The sequence below is a fragment of the Plectropomus leopardus genome, chromosome 11, assembly GCF_026936395.1.
Source record: "Plectropomus leopardus strain MGB_pleo_1.0 chromosome 11, ASM2693639v1, whole genome shotgun sequence".
Taxonomy (NCBI): Eukaryota; Metazoa; Chordata; class Actinopteri; order Perciformes; family Serranidae; genus Plectropomus; species Plectropomus leopardus.
The window spans coordinates 18108229-18129999 of record NC_142186.1 but is presented as its reverse complement, the minus strand read 5'-3'; the positions used below and the strand labels follow the sequence as shown (position 1 = coordinate 18129999).

Genomic DNA, 21771 nt, shown 5'->3' with positions numbered 1-21771 from the left:
TAAAAGCCAGTGGGAAATGTTTCAATATTTCATTGATGAGGCAAGTTTGTCAATTTAATCATTTAATAGCCTCATAAAAATCCAAGGCGTTTTCATGGGACTTGGGTTATCTCATTGATTATTGTTGATATGATGTTCTCTTCTGGACACATCAGTGTGAGCATTATACAGTCATTGTCAATTCATAGCATGTGTGATTTTATTTAGATGGATCTGGCAGGCTTGTTCCTGAAGACTGGCGTGCAGAACCAGCGTGTGGCTCTGCTCCTGACTGATGCACAGATACCTGATGAGCGGTTTCTGGTCATTATTAATGACTTACTTTCATCAGGTCGGATTAAAACTCCACATTCTTGTGTTTTAGCTGCATCTACGTCATAAATTTACGCAATCAATTATTTAATTTATCCAGCCTTTGAAATCATTCTGAAATTGTATTAAAAGTGAATATTTTTCAATGTGTGATTATGACTGTGCCTCTCCCTCTAGGAGAAATTCCCGAGCTCTTCAGTGAAGATGAGGTTGAAGGTATTGTGTCGAGTGTGAGAGCTGAGGTCCGAGCCCTCGGACTGCTGGACAACAGGGAGAACTGCTGGAGGTTCTTCACTGATCGAGTTCGACTACAGCTTACAGTTTAGTCTAAGATTTTCCCTCTAAAGACATCATTATTCAGCTGTGCTTCTAGCCTTATCAGTCTGAAGAATGAAAGTTACTCATGTATAATTGCTCTTTCACTGGAGCAGATTTTGTCATGATAATGCATTCAATTATCAGTCATTGCTACTCTGTGTAAGATGATTTCTGTCAACATCTTATTGTTACTGCTTAAAGCTGGGGTAGGCAGTTTTCTGGAAATAGCTATGTCCTCCTGTATGCTCAAGCTTCATACAGTAACCTGTAAAAACACTAATCATTCATTTGAATTATCAATCCAAGATTGTGATCCTAATGCAGTAATATAGCAGCAGTTCTTTGAGAATTACTGTCCATTTTTCTTTTGGGCTTTGTAAAGCCCTTTGAGTGGACACAGTGTGATCCGAGGCTCTGGCAAACAATGTCAGCATGAACTTGAATTAGCAGCAACTGTGAGCCTTTGGCTTCGGTTAGCAGAAGGCTAAGTTATTAGCCACATTTTGCCTCCATTTCTGAAACACTTCACTCATATTGAAATGTGTTTTATTTCATTCAATATCAGACTTTCCTTTAGACTCTCTTTTTGATTAGTTCATCTTTCTATTTTGGGTTACTTTGCAGTGGAGGTAGTTGTTACTAATGCCGGAATAGCAGCTTCCTTTGTGTAATTTTCCGCCATTGAATCAGGATGTCACCAAAGGATGTGCATGCGCATCTGCATTTGTGATCTGTGACCTGTGATCTGTGATTGGCCAAAACCTCCTGTCAAATCACATCCAGCAGCCCTGAATACCGTAGACTGTTTAAAAATAATGGACCTAGCTACTGTGATGTCACCCCTTGGTTTGTGGATTTCGACAATCTGTCATTCGAAGTGGCCACGCTGTTAATTATGAATAACTTTAAACCTCAACAAAATGTTAACAGATTAGTTATACAAAAATCCATCCCCCATACAGAAAAAATAGCTATTGGAAGAGAAACCATTTTGCACTGGGCCATAAACATATTACTGCTGTGAAGTAAGTGCAAGTCGTCTTTTAATGCTCAGAACACACCGGTTGTGTGGCGGTGCAAGCAATGCGTGCCTTCAGTGGAAAATGGACCACCTTGGTGGATCACTGACTCTCCACACTCTGTTTCTCCAGCAGAGAAACTCCCTGCTTTGGTTTGGAGGAAGGACAGAGAGCCCCACACGGAGCTTGGCTGCTCCCCTTGCTTATCTGCTTGCAAAGCAAGGAGGAGAGGGAGCTACTGTCCGGTGCTGAGATAGGAGATGATATCAATCAATCAGTAAATCAGTCAATCAGTATATAATATCTATCGGTTAATGTTGGATATACATTTTAAATAAATAATAATTAAATAAATTAAGCACAGAATGCTCACTTTTTAATATTATTTATTTATTTATTTATAAAACTTTTTTTTTGAGATTGAGAATTTTAACATTGGTGTCTATGGGGATTACCTTGCTCTTGGAACCAGCCTGAAGTGGCCATTAAAGGACCTGCAGTCCTTTCAGCTCTGGAGGTTGCCGCTTGGTTAATTTTTAAGCTGGTCTGTTGACTGGTTGGATTTTACTTCCCTACAAGCAAGAATAATTCAGATTTAGTTAGCTGTTGAAGTGGAGGACACAAAAAATGACCACCACAAATTGAAAACACAAATCATATCACTATTTTACGTGATGACTTTAATTGCACTTGAATATGCCTTCACAACTGACATTGACAAGAGGAAATTAATGAAAATTTTACACATACTCAAGCTTGTTTACAAAATTAAAAGCACAGCTGTTGTGTAGTGTTATTAAATATGTTTGACGGTTTGGAATAACAGCCAGACAAACTGGGGGGTTAAAAGGAAGGAAATTCTTGTCTCAGTACACACGTACGCCATCCAGCTAATCTTTGCGCCAGGGCCTCTGGTGGCGTCACCGTCTGCTCCAGCCAACTGGGAATGTGGCTGCCTGGTACATGCCAAGGGGATGGAAGTGGGGGCACAGAAGGCTGCCAGTTATGGGTTTCCCTTTTGGATGCATCTGAAATATCTATGACCCGTGTTGGTTTTCCTATGTGCATTTGGCTCTATATCTGGTCATTCTCAAGTACAGGGATGCATGTTTGTACAGACCTTGTTTGTGTATGTCTGCTTGGGTGACTTTGTCTTTCTGCTTCCTTCTTTGTAGGTGATACTGTGTTTGTCTCCTGTGGGCAGCGCTCTTCGTGTTAGGGCCCGTCGATTCCCTGCTCTCGTTCAGTGCACCACCATTGACTGGTTCCATCCTTGGACCTCAGAAGCTCTGCAGTCAGTCAGCTACAGGTTCATCCAAGAGATTAAAGACATTGAGGTCAGGCCTTTTAACCCACATGCTTTATCTCACCATGTCTCTCCCCCTATAATTCAGAACAAAATTGTTATTTTGTGGCTTCCTTCTTTCTACTGTACATTATTGCACATAGTAGTATTTCCTGTAAAGAGATGCATCTATTGATGTAACATACAGTACAGTATTATCGCTAGGTTTGCTATGTACCCTCTGATCCCAGAGTGAGTTAGACTCTAATGAACACCTTGTAATTACTACAGTGCAGCTGGATTAACTTTTCCATAGATCCCTCATCATTAGTTCTCTACTGAGGTACTGACAAATTGCCGAACACATGCCTGGAGACTCACAGTGAGTGCAGCCATATCATTGTTTTCCATCATAGCAGTAGAATGATCACAACCCAGGATCATTTATGTTAATGAGAGAAGAGTGATTAAGCACATAACGACCCTCTAAGGAGGCACAGCTGTCACAACCAGGAAGTGTCATCACATATGTGAACATGTGCCAGACTATTTCTTTCCACTGTTTGTGTGTGTGCGTGTACATCTGTCCATGTGGGGAAGTTCATGCGCAGCAAAAATTGTGTTGTAATAGTAGCTGTATTACTTAAGAAGTTATGGTATGATTAGAGCATTATCACTAAGGTTGTTAGGCATGATCTGAAGAATACTTGATGGTAGGGCAGAGACTGTAGAGTCAACTTCAGCACTAATATTATTAGTGGCTAGAGGTGAAGTTATGTTATGATTGTAGTGGCGGCTGTGGTAAAATAGTATTCGAGCATGTGAATAGTAGTTACAGCTGCAACAATTAATCCATTTGTCGACAATTTTGATAATCTGCTAATTGTTGTAGGCATTTTTTTTAAACTTTGTGTTTTTGGTTTTGCATGAACATACAGCAGTGTCTTCAGAGCATTTATAAAAAGTACAGAGGTATATATTACCTCATCACATTACAAAGATATTATAAAAAATGACAAATGACGTATTTCTTACCACTAAACAGCTCACAAACACTAAGAAAACTAATTGCAACCATAACCAGATAAAAAAAGGGAAAAAGCCATTAGTCAGCTAACAAACTGTGTTCGCAATAGACTCTAATAGTCAGTACAACACCCATGTCACAACAACACAATATTGATACCACTCAAGACCACAAAAGTTAATGTAATATATGTATTTTTTTTAAAACAAAATGCATCTGCTGGTTCCAGCTTCTCAAATAGAGTGTGATTATGTTTTCTGTCATTCACATTTGTAAACTGAATATATTTGGGTTTTGGGATTGTTAGTGAGTCTAAACAAGATATGAATACACTATATTGGGGATTTTCACATTATAGACTAAACAATTAGTTGAGAAAATAATCAGCAGATAAGTTAATAAAGAAAATAGTTGTTATTTGCAGCCATAGTTTTTGTAAAGTTGAAGTAGAAGAAATGTTTTTCAAAGAGGACATATTAATTCCCGTTTTGTGGATGCAGAAAGGTCTTTGTGTTTGTTTAACTTAATGTTCATTAATAACAAAACATTCTGAAAAGTTAAAAAAAACAATATGTTATAAATTACTGTATATTTAAAGTCATTAATGATTATTTATCTTCTAAGAGCCTGGGACACAAGAAATTATCATTTATTTTAAGTTAGAAATGCACAACCCACAAATAGTTGGTACACGTGGCCAATCAATGAGAACTTCTTTCGCATCTCAACTGAACATAGCATTCTTTGTCAAAAAGCATTATGTCAGATCTTAATTAATAATGATTTTTTCCTAGTGGCTCCATGATCATTAACAATGGCTTTTTGTGAGTTATGGTTGGGTTTGATCCTTGCATTGTCTGCTCATTTGTTTTTGCTTTAATTGATCGCTAACTGTATGATTAATTGAGGCTCTGTGTCATTGAGCACCATATGATGAATACCTGGTGGGAATGTAGTACAACAGCCGCTGTGCACAGTGTGTAGAAAGTTGGAGGACATCGAAGATAATGTAAACAGTGTGCATGTTTTACTAGCTGCATGTCAGTGGTCTAAACACATTATTTTCACAGAGGTTTCAAAGCCTAATCATTCCTGCTAGCTGCACCTAAATTTCAGATTGAGTAAGTCAGGGCTGGCCAAGTAAGATGGCAAAACTTGTAGATGAATTCAGAATTTATGAAGATAATATTTCAGTCCCCATCAGGTTGGGGATGTTAAACTCTACTCAATTCAGCTCACCCTGTACTCCCCTCTCCCCCCTTGTCTGCTTATTTTTACAGCCTGCCGTCCAGGAATCCATCAGTCTTTTCATGGCCTACGTTCACACCAGTGTCAACCAGGCAAGTGAAAAATACCAGCGCAATGAGAAGAGGTACAATTACACCACCCCCAAGAGCTTTCTCCAGCAAATCACCCTGTACAGGAACCTTCTGGAGAAGAGCCGGGCTCAGCTGCAGCATAAGATGAACCGGCTTGACAGCGGCCTTCAAAAACTCCAAACCACCGCTGCTCAGGTAAACATCTTTATTATACACTGCAAGGGGTTAAAATTAGGGTTTGAGATACAAGGTTGAGGTAGTAGAAATAGTCCTTTGACATAACGTGTATTACACACTGAAGTATGTGCAATCACTTTTTCTCTGTTTCAGGTTGAAGATCTAAAAACTAAATTGGCATCCCAAGAAGCTGAACTGACCTTTAAAAACCAGAATATTGAGGCTCTGATTACAAAAATTGGGCTGCAGACTGAAAAAGTTAGCAGCAAGAGAGAGGCTGCGGATGTTGAGGCACAAAAGGTAAGATATCCTGTTGCATATTGGTTTCCATTCACTTTTAAGCTATGTACTTTTCATAGCACTATGGCAATCACTTCATACAGTTCCTTTTTTTTTTTTTTACAGTTTTGAGTATTCAAATTTTCTTGGCATACATGAATCAGTAGTTAAGTGACTTTTCAAGTTTTAATGCCTATTGCCAGACAAGATACATAGGTGAATACCTCTATACATTGATTGATAGAGAGATATTAATAGTGACAATAAAAATTAATCATTAAATCATTAAAATAAAAAAAATCATTAAAATTAATATATAAATATATATATACATATACAGAAATATGAGTATAATTTAATTCTAAATAAAAATTAAATAAACTTTACAGTAAAATATTAAAAATGAAGGATACGAGAGAAAAGGAATTGTATACTTGTTAAATGAATCATCTGCATTTTTTGATTTTAGTTTATTATGGATGCTTTTATACAGGTTGCTGTCATCCAGGCAGAAGTGCTGGTCAAACAGAGGGACTGTGAAAATGACCTAGCCAAGGCAGAGCCATCTTTGACTGCTGCCACAGCAGCACTGGACACCCTCAACAAGGTGCTTCATTTTATCAAACAAAACTGCATTTTATCAAATCTTCAGTCAAACTAAAAACCACATAATTGTTTTATGATTGATTGTAATTCTTTCTTAGGTGAATCTTACTGAGCTGAAGGCCTTTCCAAACCCTCCAGCAGCAGTGATCAACGTAGCAGCAGCTGTGATGGTTCTGCTAGCTCCCCGCGGTCGAGTGCCTAAGGATCGGAGCTGGAAGGCGGCACGGGCCTTCATGGGCAAGGTTAAGCTGTCATCATATCAATCACATCTGCCTGATGAATGCCAATTTAATTTGTGTGTGGGCCTTGACCCTGGCCCTGCCCAGCATCTCTCCAATGCTCACATTACAGCTGGATGGCTCTATGAATATGCTCACTCAGTAGGGGAGCAAGCGTGTCGACCTGTTTCTCAACCTCTAGCTGCTGTTAATGCAAGTGTAGTCATAAAATGTTGTATTTGGTTTTTCAAAACGCCTGTGGAAGTTACCATGAAATGGAGGTTCATTCTTTCTTTTCCAATAGCATATTTTCAGCATTTTAGACTAAGTTGTTTTTTGTTTATGTATTCTGATAGGTTAAAAAATGTATATGCATCTCATATGCATGATTTTACAAAAATCATAGGAGAAAGTCAAGCTAAAAGGCTTATTTTCACTGTGATCCTTAACGGTGAGTCTGTGAAGGTGGGCAACAGGTGAAAAAAGGAAAAGGCCAGTCCATTTAGTGGAAAAATTACAATGATTTCAAAGATACTTTTTTTTAAAACTTAAACTCTTCTACATTGAGGATGATACATTTTATATTTTACATGCTTGTCTAAATATATTTGGATAAATCCCTTTTACTATACATTTTCAAGGCTAAAATGTTGCGCAATAGTCGCCTCTATATTCTGTATTAAAAATAAAGAAACGGATTCGGGGGTACAGATTTGTCTCACCTTTAAGCTTGCTGTGGAGCTAGTAACAGCGAGGAAATTACATGTATAAAAGGTGTTTTTTTGTGCGACCCACCACTGAAAGATTTAAAAAGCAGTTAGCAGCTTACTCGAAGAATAGGAACTGAAAATGTCTGCCAAGTGGGGAGACAATGAGGTTAGAGTGTTCCCTATCTTCCGAACAGAGGATGAGATCACCATAAAGTAGGGATAGTAAATTATTGTTTTTGCCTTTTTATGCCATTGTTATTGTTTAGAAAGTGCTGCCCGAAGGGTTTGTTATATTTCACACAAGAAGCTGATGCTGTTGTACATGTCACAGGCATCTTGCCTCTTTTGGTTGTGGAATGCCAGCATGCTATCTAAAATCACACACTGGGGCAGCATTATGCAGGCCTTGTTTGGTTCTATGTAAAAAAGCAAAGCCAGCATGATATAGTTTCTTTGTTAAGGCAGTATTGTGAGAAAAGGGCTTTATCCGGTGTCACCACTATGCTTTTTGTTAGTTGTTAGTTTCACTTTAACTTTTTCATTATTACAATAACGCATCTGTTGGTACTGGTCCATCTAAATACCATTCATAAATCAAAGTAATCTATAAACAAACAACAGAGATTATAAAAGTTGAGTGGAGTTTAAAAGAGAAAAAAATCAAATTGTAATCCTTGTTTTGTGGGACTGTCTCTTGTAAACATAGAATTAAGTTGATTTGTGACATGTTCTGTATATGTCTCATTTTCAGGTTTTGTTAATAAGTAAAGCAGTTATTGATGTGTCACCTGCATTTCTGTCTGCATCTTTCAGGTGGATGTTTTCCTTCAGGCCCTGGTGTCCTATGATAAAGAGCACATCCCCGAACTCTGTTTGACTGTGGTGAAACAAGAGTATCTGAGAAACCCAGAGTTCCACCCTGATTTAGTTCGGACCAAATCCACAGCTGCGGCTGGTCTCTGTGCCTGGACCATTAACATTGTCAGATACTATGAGGTCAGGCAGTGCCTCCAGATAAGTTGTAGTTGTAATAAATGTTAATACATGATCTTTGATTTTCTGCAAGAAGCTTTGTTCTTCATTACAGAGCTTTTTTTCTTAATGTGTGCCTCCTTTTTCACAGATTTATTGTGAGGTCATTCCAAAGAGACATGCACTTTCACAAGCTAATGCAGAACTAGAAACAGCGACAGCCAAAATGTTAGCAGTTCAAAAGAAATTGGCGGTGAGTGCAATGTTATTATTATACTTAATTAAGTCACTTAGTCTAAAAGCTAGATTTTCTTAATGGTGTCTGATTTCAATGGCCTCTTTTGGTTTGCTTCTCCAGGATCTTGATGCCAGCCTCCAGAGCCTGACAGCTCAGGTTGAAAGGGCGACAGCTGAGAAAATCAGTTGTCAGGAGGAGGTGACGCGCACCAACCAGACCATAGAGCTGGCCAACCGACTGGTCAAGGGCTTAGAGGTAAACAAGGAGAGATAGAGGAGTTTGTTGGTGTCACTGGGGCTGACCTGGCATAAAGTAAACTGTCAATTTGCCGGACACATGCATGGAGAGGCGCTGGTAATCGAATTGCATCAGTAATCTGGACTTGAAGTTGTTATGTCCTGGCAAGCTACCCTGACAGTTGTGTGAGTAGATCAGGCAGAGAGAGATTTTACAGCCTGGCCCAGCAGCATACTGGGGACTTGTGAGACAGGTAGAGTGGGCTGGACCACAGAAAACGCATGGCTGAACTGGGCAACTGGCTGGCTGAACGGATTCCAAATGGAGAAAAGAAGAGAGATGGCAAGAACGCTACACTAACAATGCTTTCAGTCAGTGCAGTAGAGAGGTTGTGTATCTACAAAATGCTTGTGTTTTTACTGTATTTCTAAACTGGGATATGTGTGTGTGCACATTTCTGTGTTCATGTCCTTGCACAGTCACCAGTTTGTAGTGTAATAACAATTCAGTGTCAATATTTTTAAACAAATTGAAACTAGAGGGAGTTATTGAATCTAAATATAAAGAATAAATATGAATATATGAACATAAATCATGAAATGAATATGAAATAAAAGATGGCCATTTCAGTGGCCATTTTGCAAGTTTGACTTTCTTATTGCAGAAAATAAATGTGGTTTGCATGGAACAGCTTGGCTTTTAAGCATATCAAGATAAATGTTTTGTCTTTATGGCATTGACCTGGAAGCAATAGTGTTCAGACTAATAAATCAGGCCGTCTATATTTAATCATTAACTTACCTCAAAGCCTCAACAGCTGTTGGAAATTAACAATGTCTCACCCCAGACTGAGTGATATTACAGGCAATCCATAATACATTAGAGTAAAATTATAGTGATTTTTAACTGTCTGAGAATTTATTATGTGACATATTCTAGATCCACAGCCCCTTGTAAGAAAATGCCATGCATGATTTATTGTTGTAGTGCTGTCACAGTCATAGTATTGAAGGTTTAAATGAATGCTAAATTGATGCAGAGCGAATCTACAGCCAAACTTCCAAAGCTATTTTAAGGGAATGCAGTTGTATGCTTTACTGCTTACATCTTCTTAATTTGTACAATATAAATGGAGTGGGAAGTTACCCAGAACATACATTTCCCTGCAGCGCAGATTCGTCTTCAGTTCTTCAGATTAAACTGTCTTCGGATAGGCTAGAGGCATTCTCTGTGAAAATTAGTTTTCTTTTTGTGTTCTGTGTGTTTTTAAAATTATATTTAAGCTTGATCTTTGTGTCTTGCAGTCAGAAAAGAAGCGCTGGTCCCAAGCAATTGTTGAGTATGAAAAGCAACAGCAAACCCTGTGTGGTGATGTCCTCATCACTTCAGCATTTGTCTCTTACATGGGTTACTTTACCAGACAGTATCGTTTGGAGCTCCTGAACAATGCATGGATTCCTTTTCTTCAGTCTCAGAAGGTAAGGCCACTTTTCCAACAGACTTTGTGTTGTTTCGAGTCTAAAATCTTTCTTTGTACAAACATCCACTGCAGAGTCTGTGAACTGGAGCTCATCGTACTGTTACCAACGCTCCAACTAGAGTGACATCATTCCCCGGTTTCTGTTCCAGGTCTCTGTACCGCTGACAGACGGCCTGGATCCGATCCTCATGCTTACAGACGATGCCACTGTGGCTGCCTGGCATAACCAGGGCTTGCCAAATGATAGGATGTCCACAGAGAATGCTTCCATCCTGACCACCAGTGAGCGTTGGCCGCTCATCATTGACCCTCAGCAGCAGGGTATCAAGTGGATCAGAAACCGGCTAGGGTCAGAGCTGAGGGTGGTGCAGCTGGGACAGAAAGGGTGAGAAGGGGCTGTATTTTGATGGCAGTTACAATCATCTTTTAATGTATCAGTTTGTGTTCTTTGTTGTTGTTTCTGCTGTTAATTATATGTTTTCAGAGGCTTAAACCTTTCCCTCTACAAACATCCATAGGGTATGCAGAGTAATTTGTCAGCTATTTGGTTATTAAATCTTATGCTGTGTTGAGCAACTATGAGCAACAACGCAACAGTGTGACCAGCAACAGTATCGAATAGTCGCTGATATAATGTTCTCAAGTGGTCATTAACATATTGCAACACTACTTGCCACAAAACACCTCAACTAAATGTTGTCTAAAGTTTGTACTTGGTCAAAAAATGTCAGCGCTTTTGATCAGTTTCAGAGCTTCTTGTTAGCATTACATTTTGCCACCTGAATGCATCCCCATGTGCACCGCAATGCACATAAAGCTAGCATAGTGTCAGCTAACTAAGCTAAATAACACAGTACCACAGCTAGAAACAAAGAAAAAAAGGATTGGTTGATGTTTCACTGAGTCATCGGAGTGCTGAAAAAAAGTATAGGCTGGCTCAACTTTGATTTCCAGTGCGTCACGCCTGTTGGACATCCGTTTGTAGCTTCATGTCACTGTCACTTCCATTGAAAATAACATGTAGTCTGTTGCTGTGTTGCTCAGCGTGAGCACAGCATTGGTTGTGTGCCAAATGTCCTTGTTGGTTTTATTAATATTTAGTTAGCCTCATCCTGTTTTTTTTTTGTTTTTTTTAGTAATGTTTTTGTTGACATAAAGTCTGAGCATTTTAATTGTATTGTAGTCTAAGTCTTTAATTTCATTAGATGATATTTTGTTATTTCAGTCAAAGTTATCTGCCCTCTACCAGTATTTACTTCTGTGTTTGGGATGCTTATGGACGTGTATCCCTACAGTTCTCTGGTGAGGTCAAGGCTTTATAAAAAAGTACTGACCTGGATGTGGCAGGCATCCAAGAGACACAACTCAGAAAAAAAAACACAAATATATATTGAGGTGAAATGTAAAATGGTACATCTGGGGTTGGCTGTTTACAGACAGTAACCATAAATCTTGCATAGAATACGTTTAGTTCAAGTAAGTTCCTCAGCATTCCCCTGACTGTGCTCAGTGTGTGCTGCCAGTGTAGTGTTGATAGGGCAGATGCAGCAAAAGAAACTAAAAACTAAATTGTAGTCTTGTCTTTTTTGTCAACAATATTGCATGTTGAAATAATCACAGTGTTTAGTGATATAGGTGCTGTCTTGTCATCGATTCATGTTAGTCGCTACTAAGATATAGTAGCATGTCCACCCACATTTTGTTTTCATGTGTTGATTCAGTTTCCTTTTTTTCCATAGGTATCTAGATGTGATTGAGAAAGCCCTTGCCTGTGGTGAAACAGTCCTGATAGAGAATCTGCTAGAAAAGGTGGACCCAGTCCTGGAGCCTCTGCTGGGTAGAAACACTATTAAAAAGGGAAGGTTAGTACTGAAACATTACATTTTCATTGCCGTACTTCAGGAATTAAAAAATACACATACCAAATATTAAATCAGCTCACCAATGGTTAACTCTATGTTGCGTTGAAGCTGTTTAGCATGGGGCTTTTGCACACCAAAAACATTTTAATCAATGTCCGAATTTTGTATCGCTGTTGATACACAAGTCGATATGAGCCCACAACTTGCCCTAATGTGACTGCGGCATTAGACAATGGGAGCAGATTTGCCAGATGGTTGAATCTCACTGAGCATTGAAACACCAGTAAGACATGACTGAATGCATTATTATTGCCCACTCTTTAGATTATAAATGAATTTGCAGCACGTGTGCTGAATCCCTGAGGCCAACATATTGATTTGCCCCTCAAGATGGGTGATAGATGTATATTTGTGTGTTCATATTCTTTAGGTGTGATGAATATTGAACAGCTGAGCGTCAGTGTAAAAGCTGAATTGAAGACAGTCATGGTTATGTATAAGGACTCCTGTCTCCCACAAAAAGATGGCCTGTAACACACTAAATTCAGTGGTCCTCCATCATTATGGCAAACTCAATTCAGCTTCAATAATTTCATAAAGCTTATAGGTAATTTGCTGGCATTTGTCTGCATTGGAGACAGAAACGTTACCAAATCAACTTTAGACTCATTAAAACCACTTTACACCTTGCATTAAAATGCCTCATTAAGATTTTATCTAGAGATGATTAAATGTGATTACATTTACATCTGGTATTTATATGCTTCACCATCGTCCATAGTGAGATCTGATTGCTCTGTCCAGCTCGAACAACCCGATGTTACTTCTCCCATTTGCACAGGTCCAAAAAATAATAATAATTAAGAAAGGGACAAGTAAGCGTTCCCAGCCAGTTACTATCATTGGCTTTTCTGTATCCCTGTTTCATGTATTTTTTAAATTTGTGTGTAATTAAATGTTTCATTTTTTGTTGACATTACAGTTAGGACTCACAGGTCACAATCCTTCCTTAGTGTGTTTTGGGTGCGTTTACATATGTTTTTTTACGTGGTCAAGCACTATCCGATGTAAACTGGTCACCCAAATTGCTTTTTAATGCAAGATCTAAAGGTGGTCTGAGTTGACTCATCAGATTAGGATTATATTAAATAATAATGTGATGTTAATTGTGAGCAGAGAGGTCATATATAGGTATTTGATATCATTTTTATTTGAAGTGGAGTCGTATGAGGTACTTATCCACAGTCAGTGTATTACTGTCAGTGATACACTACGCTGCTTTGATCTGTGTTTGGAAGAGTTCATGCAAAATTCACGAAAGTCACACAATAACACAAACAAACTGATTGAAGCAGCAGCAGACCAGCAACTCCTGTGTTCTGCGAGGTCAATTTACTGTTATTGTCAAGGGATTCTGGTGGCATCTAAAAGAGCAATATAACAGCTACAGCTCCGTCGAAAAGGGTTGCCTGGCAGCAAAATAAAGCAATGAAAATATTCTAAATATACTTAAACTGGTATTTTTTTTTAAGGTGGCTAAAATATGGTTTGCCGCTAGTGCCATTCACAGCAGTACATTGCTTAGCTTTCATGGCTTTCCTGTCTGCTTCTCTAAACTGGGAATTTGCCAACTGACACTTTCTGTAGGTCATAGACTGACTGGACAAGTGTCTCATACAACCCCACCTCCAAAAAAATTCAAACTGTCCCTTTAAAATTATCAGTATTTATAAATGCCATCGAAACTGGCACTTGTGCGAAACACTCTGTATTTGTTTAAATCTACCTGATGTCACACCTGATCTTAAAACATGACTACTGCTACCTGCTGTAATCCACTTCATCAAATATAACAGTGCCATCAAAACAGCTACTCTGTAATTACCTTTGTTTGCTTACCAATTACCCTCAACAGACAATTTCCAGCAAATTTCCTAAACATGACAGCCTACATCCAAATGAATAGAAAATACCACATATTGACATTCTGCTTTGACTTGCCCCCTCAAAAATGCTTTTATCTTTCTTGCTCCGATCTATGTATGACCATGAATATTGAATATCTTGGCGCATGTTCATTGAACTTCTTCTGAAATCCTGTCTGTCCAGACGTAACAATTTATCATAGTAAATCTGATTATAAGTTTATCCCTTGTAGATGACCCACACACTTGTTTCTGTCGATGATTAATACAACCTGCTGGGGCAGCCATGATGGATCTGGTGGGGATCCACAGCTGAAGTTCATTAATAATTGGAATGTTGTAGAGTGTGAAGTAATGAATACTAATTATTCCTTTCATGGCTGACGGAAGACTACAAGCCAATCCATCAGCAAGGACTTTAATTTGGTGGAGTAATGGTTCTATCAATAGTACATTAATTCTGGCTTGTGAAGATATAGAGTTGAACCAGACCCAGGCCATGAGGAACCTGTGCCGTAAAATTGGGGCCTTGCCTGACATCCAAGGGGTAATTAGAGAAAAATGAAAAGCCACCAGGTTCGTCAGGCCATCGCTAATTTAATTGAAATGCAGGAAAAGATAAATATTGGCTACTGTGGTGATAATCTTTCATGATTTTTCAAAATTATTTGTCTACAGTATGAGTGACATTTAGAGCCAGAAAGAAGTTCTCTACGTGGTTGAGGTTGAGTGAGAGGTCAATGGGCTCAAATGCTTGATGAAAAAATAGCTTTTAAGATACAGAGGGTTTGCACTGCCACAGCTCAGATATTTTGTAGAATCATCAGTGTTCAATCATCATTGTCATCATCATTCAATCATCACAGAAGTTACCTGCAGTGTCTATTAAAGGAAAGCACTGGTCATATTTCTATTAATCATTAATGTTTCACTTTCTTACTTTGAAAGTCAGTGATGGGAAGAGAAATGTAACTGCTTTTGCTTTTGCTTTGCTTTTGAAATTAGACTCTTTGCTCTTGTCAGGCAGAAAAAATAATTACTACGAAGTCTTAAAGTGCTGTTTGATTTTTGAACAATTACTCTAATCACATATGTTTACTCTTGACATTGGAAGTAGTAGTTTGACAAAACAGTCCAAACTCTAATGCCTTTGACTAACGTTTTTCAAAGCTTTTAACCAGTTACTTTGCTTATGTGTCATGCAGATGGATCTGTTTACGTACAAGCTAAAATCTTATCCTGAATGCTTTTAGGACTTCTTGTGCATGCTGCCTTAACAGTTAACATGGTTTAAAGCTCAAAAAGAAAGCTAGGATTTGGACCTTGAGAAGAATTGTTATGTCAAAACAATCAGTATTTTTGCACAAAACTGTAAACCTCTCCAATTCTCAATCAGTTATATTCTGAATATTTGTTCTAGTATGTTTTATAGTGCCTTTTTCAATTTTTTTTTTTATATATTATATAAATTTTTTTTAATATATATATATATATATATATACATATATTTATATATATATATATATATACACACACACATATATAAAGATTCTAATTCAGTGTCCATCTACAGCAGCAACAAAGCAGTCTTTTCCCACTTGTTTTTAAAGCACATTACCTGTATTATATTATCTTGATAACAGAATCAGATTGTGTATTCTCATCTCCATTACATTAATTACTAGTGACCCTTCCTTAAGGAATTTAACAACACAACTTTTAAGCTGTTATCAGCTTTTTGTAAATTTTTAAAATTGTACTCTTCTATTATCCAGGTACATTCGAATTGGAGGCAAGGAGTGTGAATACAACAATAACTTTCAACTAATCATACACACCAAGTTGGCTAATCCCCATTTCCCCCCTGAGCTCCAGGCCCAAACCACCCTCATCAACTTCACAGTGACTCCTGTAGGCCTGGAGGAACAGCTGCTGGGACAGGTAGTGTCCCGGGAAAGGCCTGATCTGGAGGACCTGAAGGTGAATTCTTAATCATTTTATGACAGATGTAGACTGTTCAACTAGAGATTTTACATGCAAGACATCGCGCCATAATACAAGGTAGAAAAGTCTGAATTGTTTTGTGTATGGTCCCTAAGATGGAGCTGACCACACAGCAGAACCACTTTAAGATTGAGCTTAAGAGGTTGGAGGACGACCTGTTGAGTCGCCTCTCTGCGGCACATGGTAATTTCCTGGGTGATATTTCTCTGGTGGAGCAACTGGAGAACACCAAGAACACAGCTGCTCACATTCAGAACAAGGTGAGGTCATTACACCAGCAGGATCCATCAGTTGTCCAACTGTAGCTGAGTGCATTTGGGGTTTTTTTTGCCACTCAAATGTCGACAGCGAGCCTCATTTTATTGCATTAAGGGCAAATGATGTGTAGTTAGGAATATGTGTAATGAGAGGGTTTTGGAGCATGACTGAGAGCCTAATAGCTCATTTTTGTGCAATTGGAACACACAGGTGGTGGAGGCCAGGGAGAACGAGACAAAGATCAACGAGGCTCGAGAACTTTACCGCCCAGCAGCTGAGAGAGCATCACTCCTCTTCTTCATCATCAATGACCTCAGCAAGATTAACCCCATGTACCAGTTTTCTCTCAAGGTGAAACCTTCACACCCAAAGTGCTCTCAGGGGACACATATTGTTTTTTGCAGCATTTAAACAGTAATTAAAGTCATCTTTTAAAATTAGTTTGTTTTTGTCGTTTAATATTTTAGACACAACCCTGTTTGTACTCTTCAGCTTAAATTTGTGCTTCTGTACCAAAACTAGCATTTTTTGTGTATTCAGCTGTCCAGTGCAAAGCCAGGGGTCCTGTCTATATGAACACTGTCCTCCCTTTTGTTGTATTGCAGGCCTTTAACTCAGTGTTTAACAAAGCAATGGAGCGTGCAGAATGGGATGAGGATGTGAGGACCAGAGTGCACACCCTCACTGAGGCCATCACCTACTCTGTATTCCTGTACACCAGCCAGGGCCTTTTTGAGAGAGACAAGTTAACCTTCTTGTCACACACTGCCTTCCAGGTGAGGGACTCAGGGCCGCCTCAAAGGTGGGGCCTCCTGTCATCCTCATCAATCAAAGTACTTTTCTGCCCCCACATTAACTTCAATTAAAAGCAGTCAGCAGGACCATACGCTGCTATTGATTACCTCTCACACCTTGCTCCGTGGCTGCTGCTCAGACAGTTGGTTCTGACAAGGGGGTTGGTTCTGATGGTATAATGCAATTATCTGTCATTGCGCCAACTGTTTTCATCTTAGAAATTGTGCTGCTCTGAAGGCTGTCCTTCATGTGGCTATTTCACATTCAGAAGCACTTATACAGCCTGTATGAGTTTAAACAATCCCTTTGCCAGAGTTTTCTCGCAGTTTTCATTTGTTTTGGAAATTATTTAAAAGAGATCAATACAGCATAGATCATTACAAACTGCACTTGGTCCTTCCCCTCAGATTCTGCTCAAGCAGGGCCTGATTGATGCTCAGGAATTTGACTTCCTACTGCGTTTCCGTGTGGAGGCTTGCAAAGTTAGTCCTGTGTCCTTCCTCTCTGCACATGCCTGGGGAGCCATCAAGGTACAGTCAAGACTATTAACATATAACATGTTAAAGGGTCACACTTTCTTGTTAGCTATCAGGTCATTACTACATACTAGGGATGGGCATTCAAGTAACTTAAACTTTAGAGTACTTGCATTAAATTATTATAAAGTACTTATATTTAAAAAATAACCTAGACAAGTGAAATTTGAAAATTCAGTCATTGAACAGCACACTTTAAGTAGGCCACTTCACCATACACTGAAAGTTAGGAAAAATCTGCAAACATCTTGTCGCTGCATGACGTTACACAGGTTAGATGCAGACTGAAGGACTGTCTCTGGAGCAGCTCTCCTCCCAGTCAGTTCAACACAACAGCTGTGGCTAACATTGGACACAGAGCTTTTTAATGGTCACAACAAACTCACACTGATGCAGAAACAGCTCAACTCTCATTAAACCTATTAATAACTGTTAGATCAAGTTAGCCGTGGGTTGCTAAAATTGTGTCCCTCGGTGTGCGTGTGTTTGTGTTTGTTTTTGTGTGTGTGCGTGTGTGTCTGTGTGTGTGTCTATATGTTTGCGTGTGTGCTCAGACAGACTTTTACCATCTGTCCACCCCTGTGTGGAGCTCACACTCTCGCAGCATTAGTATCATGATGAAGACGCTGAGGGAATCAATAAACAACAATAAATGAAGATATACCTTTTTTAAATAGTAAAAAATGTATTCATAAAAATGAATCCAAATATATTTAAAAAATCATGGCAAAGCTTGACCTATACGTTCAACAAATACTGACGTCAAAATCAAGTTCTCAGTTATTCATGCTCATTCCTAATGCATACCTTATTCCACTGCTGAGAGATGTTGTGTATTATCTGTTATATGGATACAGACAATTTCTGCAATGGAAGATTTTAATGGACTGGACAAAGACATAGAGAGTTCACCAAAGCGCTGGAGGAAGATCGTTGAATCCAGTTGTCCTGAAAAAGAGAGACTTCCCCAGGACTGGAAGAATAAAAGTTCCCTTCAGAAGCTCATCATCCTTAGAGCACTTCGCCCTGATAGGATGACCTATACACTAAGGTAAGTAAATGACCAAAGTGCATTTTTATTTATGTGTTTTTATTTTATAGAGCTTTTTGACTATGTTTCCTGGCAGAAACTTTGTGGAGGAGAACATCGGAACAAAATATGTGGACGCTGCCAGGCTAGAGTTTGAAAAGTTATATGAGGACAGTGGCCCCTCAACCCCTGTGTTCTTCATCCTCTCACCTGGAGTGGATCCACTCAAAGATGTAGAAAAACTAGGTACTGTATATATATTGTTTGTTATTTATACATCCTGATGATTTGGTAGAGATATGTATGTAAATATCCTTTCTGTGCAGGGTTGAAGCTGGGATTTTCCATTGACCAGGGCACTTTGCACAACGTCTCCCTGGGACAGGGGCAGGAGGAAGTAGCTGAAAAGGTTATGAAGAATGCCTCTAAACTTGGACACTGGGTCATTCTGCAGGTAGGAAGCAGAATCATACAGTGGCTGTTTACTGCAGTGACTTCAGGCTGCTCTTCTAGTGAGCCTGTATGCACCTAATGATATTATCTCCCCCTCTGAGCAAGGAAATAAACTCAATTTGGTTCAATGAAAACCATAATTGGCTAAATCAGCTCCACAAATGCCTCATTTTAAAGGGAGAAACCTGCAGCCAAGTGAGTCACTGATGGTTTTCTTAATAATTGAGATCATAGCAAGGCATTTTTAGCATGAATCTTTCACAAATGAGCATAAATGCAACTTTACTTAAAAAAAAAACAACTAAACAAATTTCTCTCTATCAGCCTAAAACATAATCTACCTAATCTTTTTGTAATCTTTTTAAATGTCCACTGTTCAGAATGTGCACCTAGTGGCTCGCTGGCTGCCCTCTCTTGATGCTTTTCTGGAGACAGCAGCAGTCGACAGTCACCCAAACTACAGGGTGTTCATCACCGGGGAGCCTGCATCAAGTCCTGAGCAGCATGTTATCCCCAGAGGCATACTGGAGAATGCCATTAAAATCACCAATGAGCCCCCCACTGGCATGAATGCCAGTCTGCATGCAGCCCTCAACAACTTCAGTCAAGTATGTTGAAAATTTTAAGAGAATTTAATTTAATTTTTTGAATTACATTTAATTGAAAAAAAAAAGTTGCATCACTGTAATGTACGGGAGCTGGGACAGGCGATGCATCCATTTCTTTTTTTAAATTCTGTTATCTCGAGATCATGAGGTAATCAACCTGTTATCACAGTAAAACAAAAGCTCCTTCCGTCATCTAATTTCTCATGTTTATCAAAAATCAGGAGTGCCATGTCAGCATGCATAGATGGCATCTCGACAGCTTAGAGGAACTGATTTAAGATGAAACTGTCAGATCAAGGTGTACTTATTATTGATCAACGTATCAGACTGTACGTTAATCATCATAACAGTGATTTTACCAAACACGAATTTTGAAGTTCTCCATAATTATTGGGATCCTGAAAAAGCAAGTTGTTTTCTTGTGATTTATTATCTTGCTACCTCGAGAAATCTACTTTTTGTTTTTTCAAGATTCAAGATAAATTAAATCATGAGAGAAATTTACTTTGTAATCTCGAGATAACAAAAGAATTGACTTGTAATCTTGAGATAATGTCATTAAAAAGGTAATTGAAAGCATAGCTGTCCTCGGCTTCCATAGTAATGTATTTTTCTTACACACCCTTCTCAGGAAACTTTGGATTTGTGCTCCAGAGAACAGGAGTTCAACTCCATGCTCTTCTCCCTCTGCTTCTTTCATGCATGTGTGACTGAGCGCCGTAAATTTGGTCCCCAGGGGTGGAACCACAACTACCCCTTCAGCACCGGAGACCTCACCATATCAGCCAGTGTCTTGTACAACTACTTAGAGGCCAACACTAAAGTACTTTTAAATTCATATTCATATTTTTATTGCTATTGATAAAACTTTTAATTTGTTTTTTTACTACTTCTTTCTTAAGCTGTGTAAATGTATAATGATTATGGGGTTTGCAGTGGCATTATTGTCAGACAGGGATGTTGAATTGCAGTACAGTGTATCCAATTACTTATTGAAATCTTTTGTTCCACTGTTATTTGTGAAAAATGTTCAGTCGCGTCTTTTTTTCCCCACATTTCTTCTCTTATTACTATGAACACGCACCCTATAATTTAGCTTTATTTCATAAAGACAAAAAATCCATTCTTGGGGTGCTGCACCCCTCACAACTCCTAATGCATTTCTCTTAGAGCTCCTATTACTCTGGTCACAACCAATTATGTCTCCTAGGTATTCTGCCCTCCAAAAACGAATGTCCTTCATTATGTTAACCAAACAGTAACCTGTATGTGCGTATACAGAGAATTCATTAGGAGGGCAATGAAGCGTTATCCTAAATGTAATTACATGCAGCCAATGTGACAGTTCACAACGCTACATAAGTGATCACTGCAATTAGAGCTGATGAAGGAAGCAATTTGCAAAACAATACAGGTACAAATGATTGTGAACCTCCAGCTTTTGTAATTTGTTATGAATCACAGGTTCTTTTCTTCCTCCTTCACCCTCACGGATCATAATCTCCCGCTGAGGAGAAGACTCTCCTGTCATACATTAGATCAATGTGTGTAAAGAAACATAATTTTGTTACATTTTCCAACCGTTATCATTATTAAAAGAGCTCATTTAGGAATAGATCCCATGATTACTGCTTGAAGTTTCAGCAGAGGAAAGGAATAACACGGAAAGAATGAATTAGAAACTATTTGTGAAATTATCTTTAAATATCGATGTCCTTGAAATAATTTTCACATTTGTCTATGTAATTAAATATGCTCCTAATTATTTAAATCCACCGTTTTTTCATATATTTGCATTGCCATATCATTCTACTGATTACTTTTATTATAGTCCATGCAGGTACCCTGGGAGGACTTGTGTTATCTTTTTGGGGAGATCATGTATGGAGGACACATAACTGATGGCTGGGATAGAAGACTGTGTAAGACCTATCTGCAGGAGTTCATGCATCCAAAAATGGTAAGTCAGCGCTCATATCGCTGTCCTGTGTTTGGTTTCAACAGAACTATTGCAGTAGAAGTCATTTTGAGTAGTTTAACAATATAATTTTAAATATTTGAAAACTGGTAAGTCATTGACTGAGTAGACTCTATTTTACCGAG

At 38.7% G+C, this 21771-nt stretch overlaps 1 protein-coding gene across 1 annotated transcript in view; it reads left to right on the top strand.

Moving 5' to 3' along the window:
• Positions 1-21771, top strand: part of si:dkey-233k19.3 (dynein axonemal heavy chain 11) — a 55149-nt gene that overhangs the window by 25535 nt on the left and 7843 nt on the right. The window contains exons 53-76 of the mRNA XM_042489723.2: positions 208-331; positions 490-632; positions 2825-2986; positions 5242-5475; positions 5611-5757; positions 6230-6343; positions 6441-6584; positions 8084-8266; positions 8394-8495; positions 8601-8735; positions 10022-10195; positions 10347-10582; positions 11937-12059; positions 15760-15964; positions 16084-16248; positions 16457-16597; positions 16852-17022; positions 17449-17571; positions 18435-18628; positions 18705-18853; positions 18934-19061; positions 19441-19668; positions 20300-20491; positions 21500-21628. Of these exons, the coding sequence (XP_042345657.2) occupies positions 208-331; positions 490-632; positions 2825-2986; positions 5242-5475; positions 5611-5757; positions 6230-6343; positions 6441-6584; positions 8084-8266; positions 8394-8495; positions 8601-8735; positions 10022-10195; positions 10347-10582; positions 11937-12059; positions 15760-15964; positions 16084-16248; positions 16457-16597; positions 16852-17022; positions 17449-17571; positions 18435-18628; positions 18705-18853; positions 18934-19061; positions 19441-19668; positions 20300-20491; positions 21500-21628 (3846 nt within the window). The remainder of the gene's footprint in view (positions 1-207; positions 332-489; positions 633-2824; positions 2987-5241; positions 5476-5610; positions 5758-6229; positions 6344-6440; positions 6585-8083; positions 8267-8393; positions 8496-8600; positions 8736-10021; positions 10196-10346; positions 10583-11936; positions 12060-15759; positions 15965-16083; positions 16249-16456; positions 16598-16851; positions 17023-17448; positions 17572-18434; positions 18629-18704; positions 18854-18933; positions 19062-19440; positions 19669-20299; positions 20492-21499; positions 21629-21771) is intronic.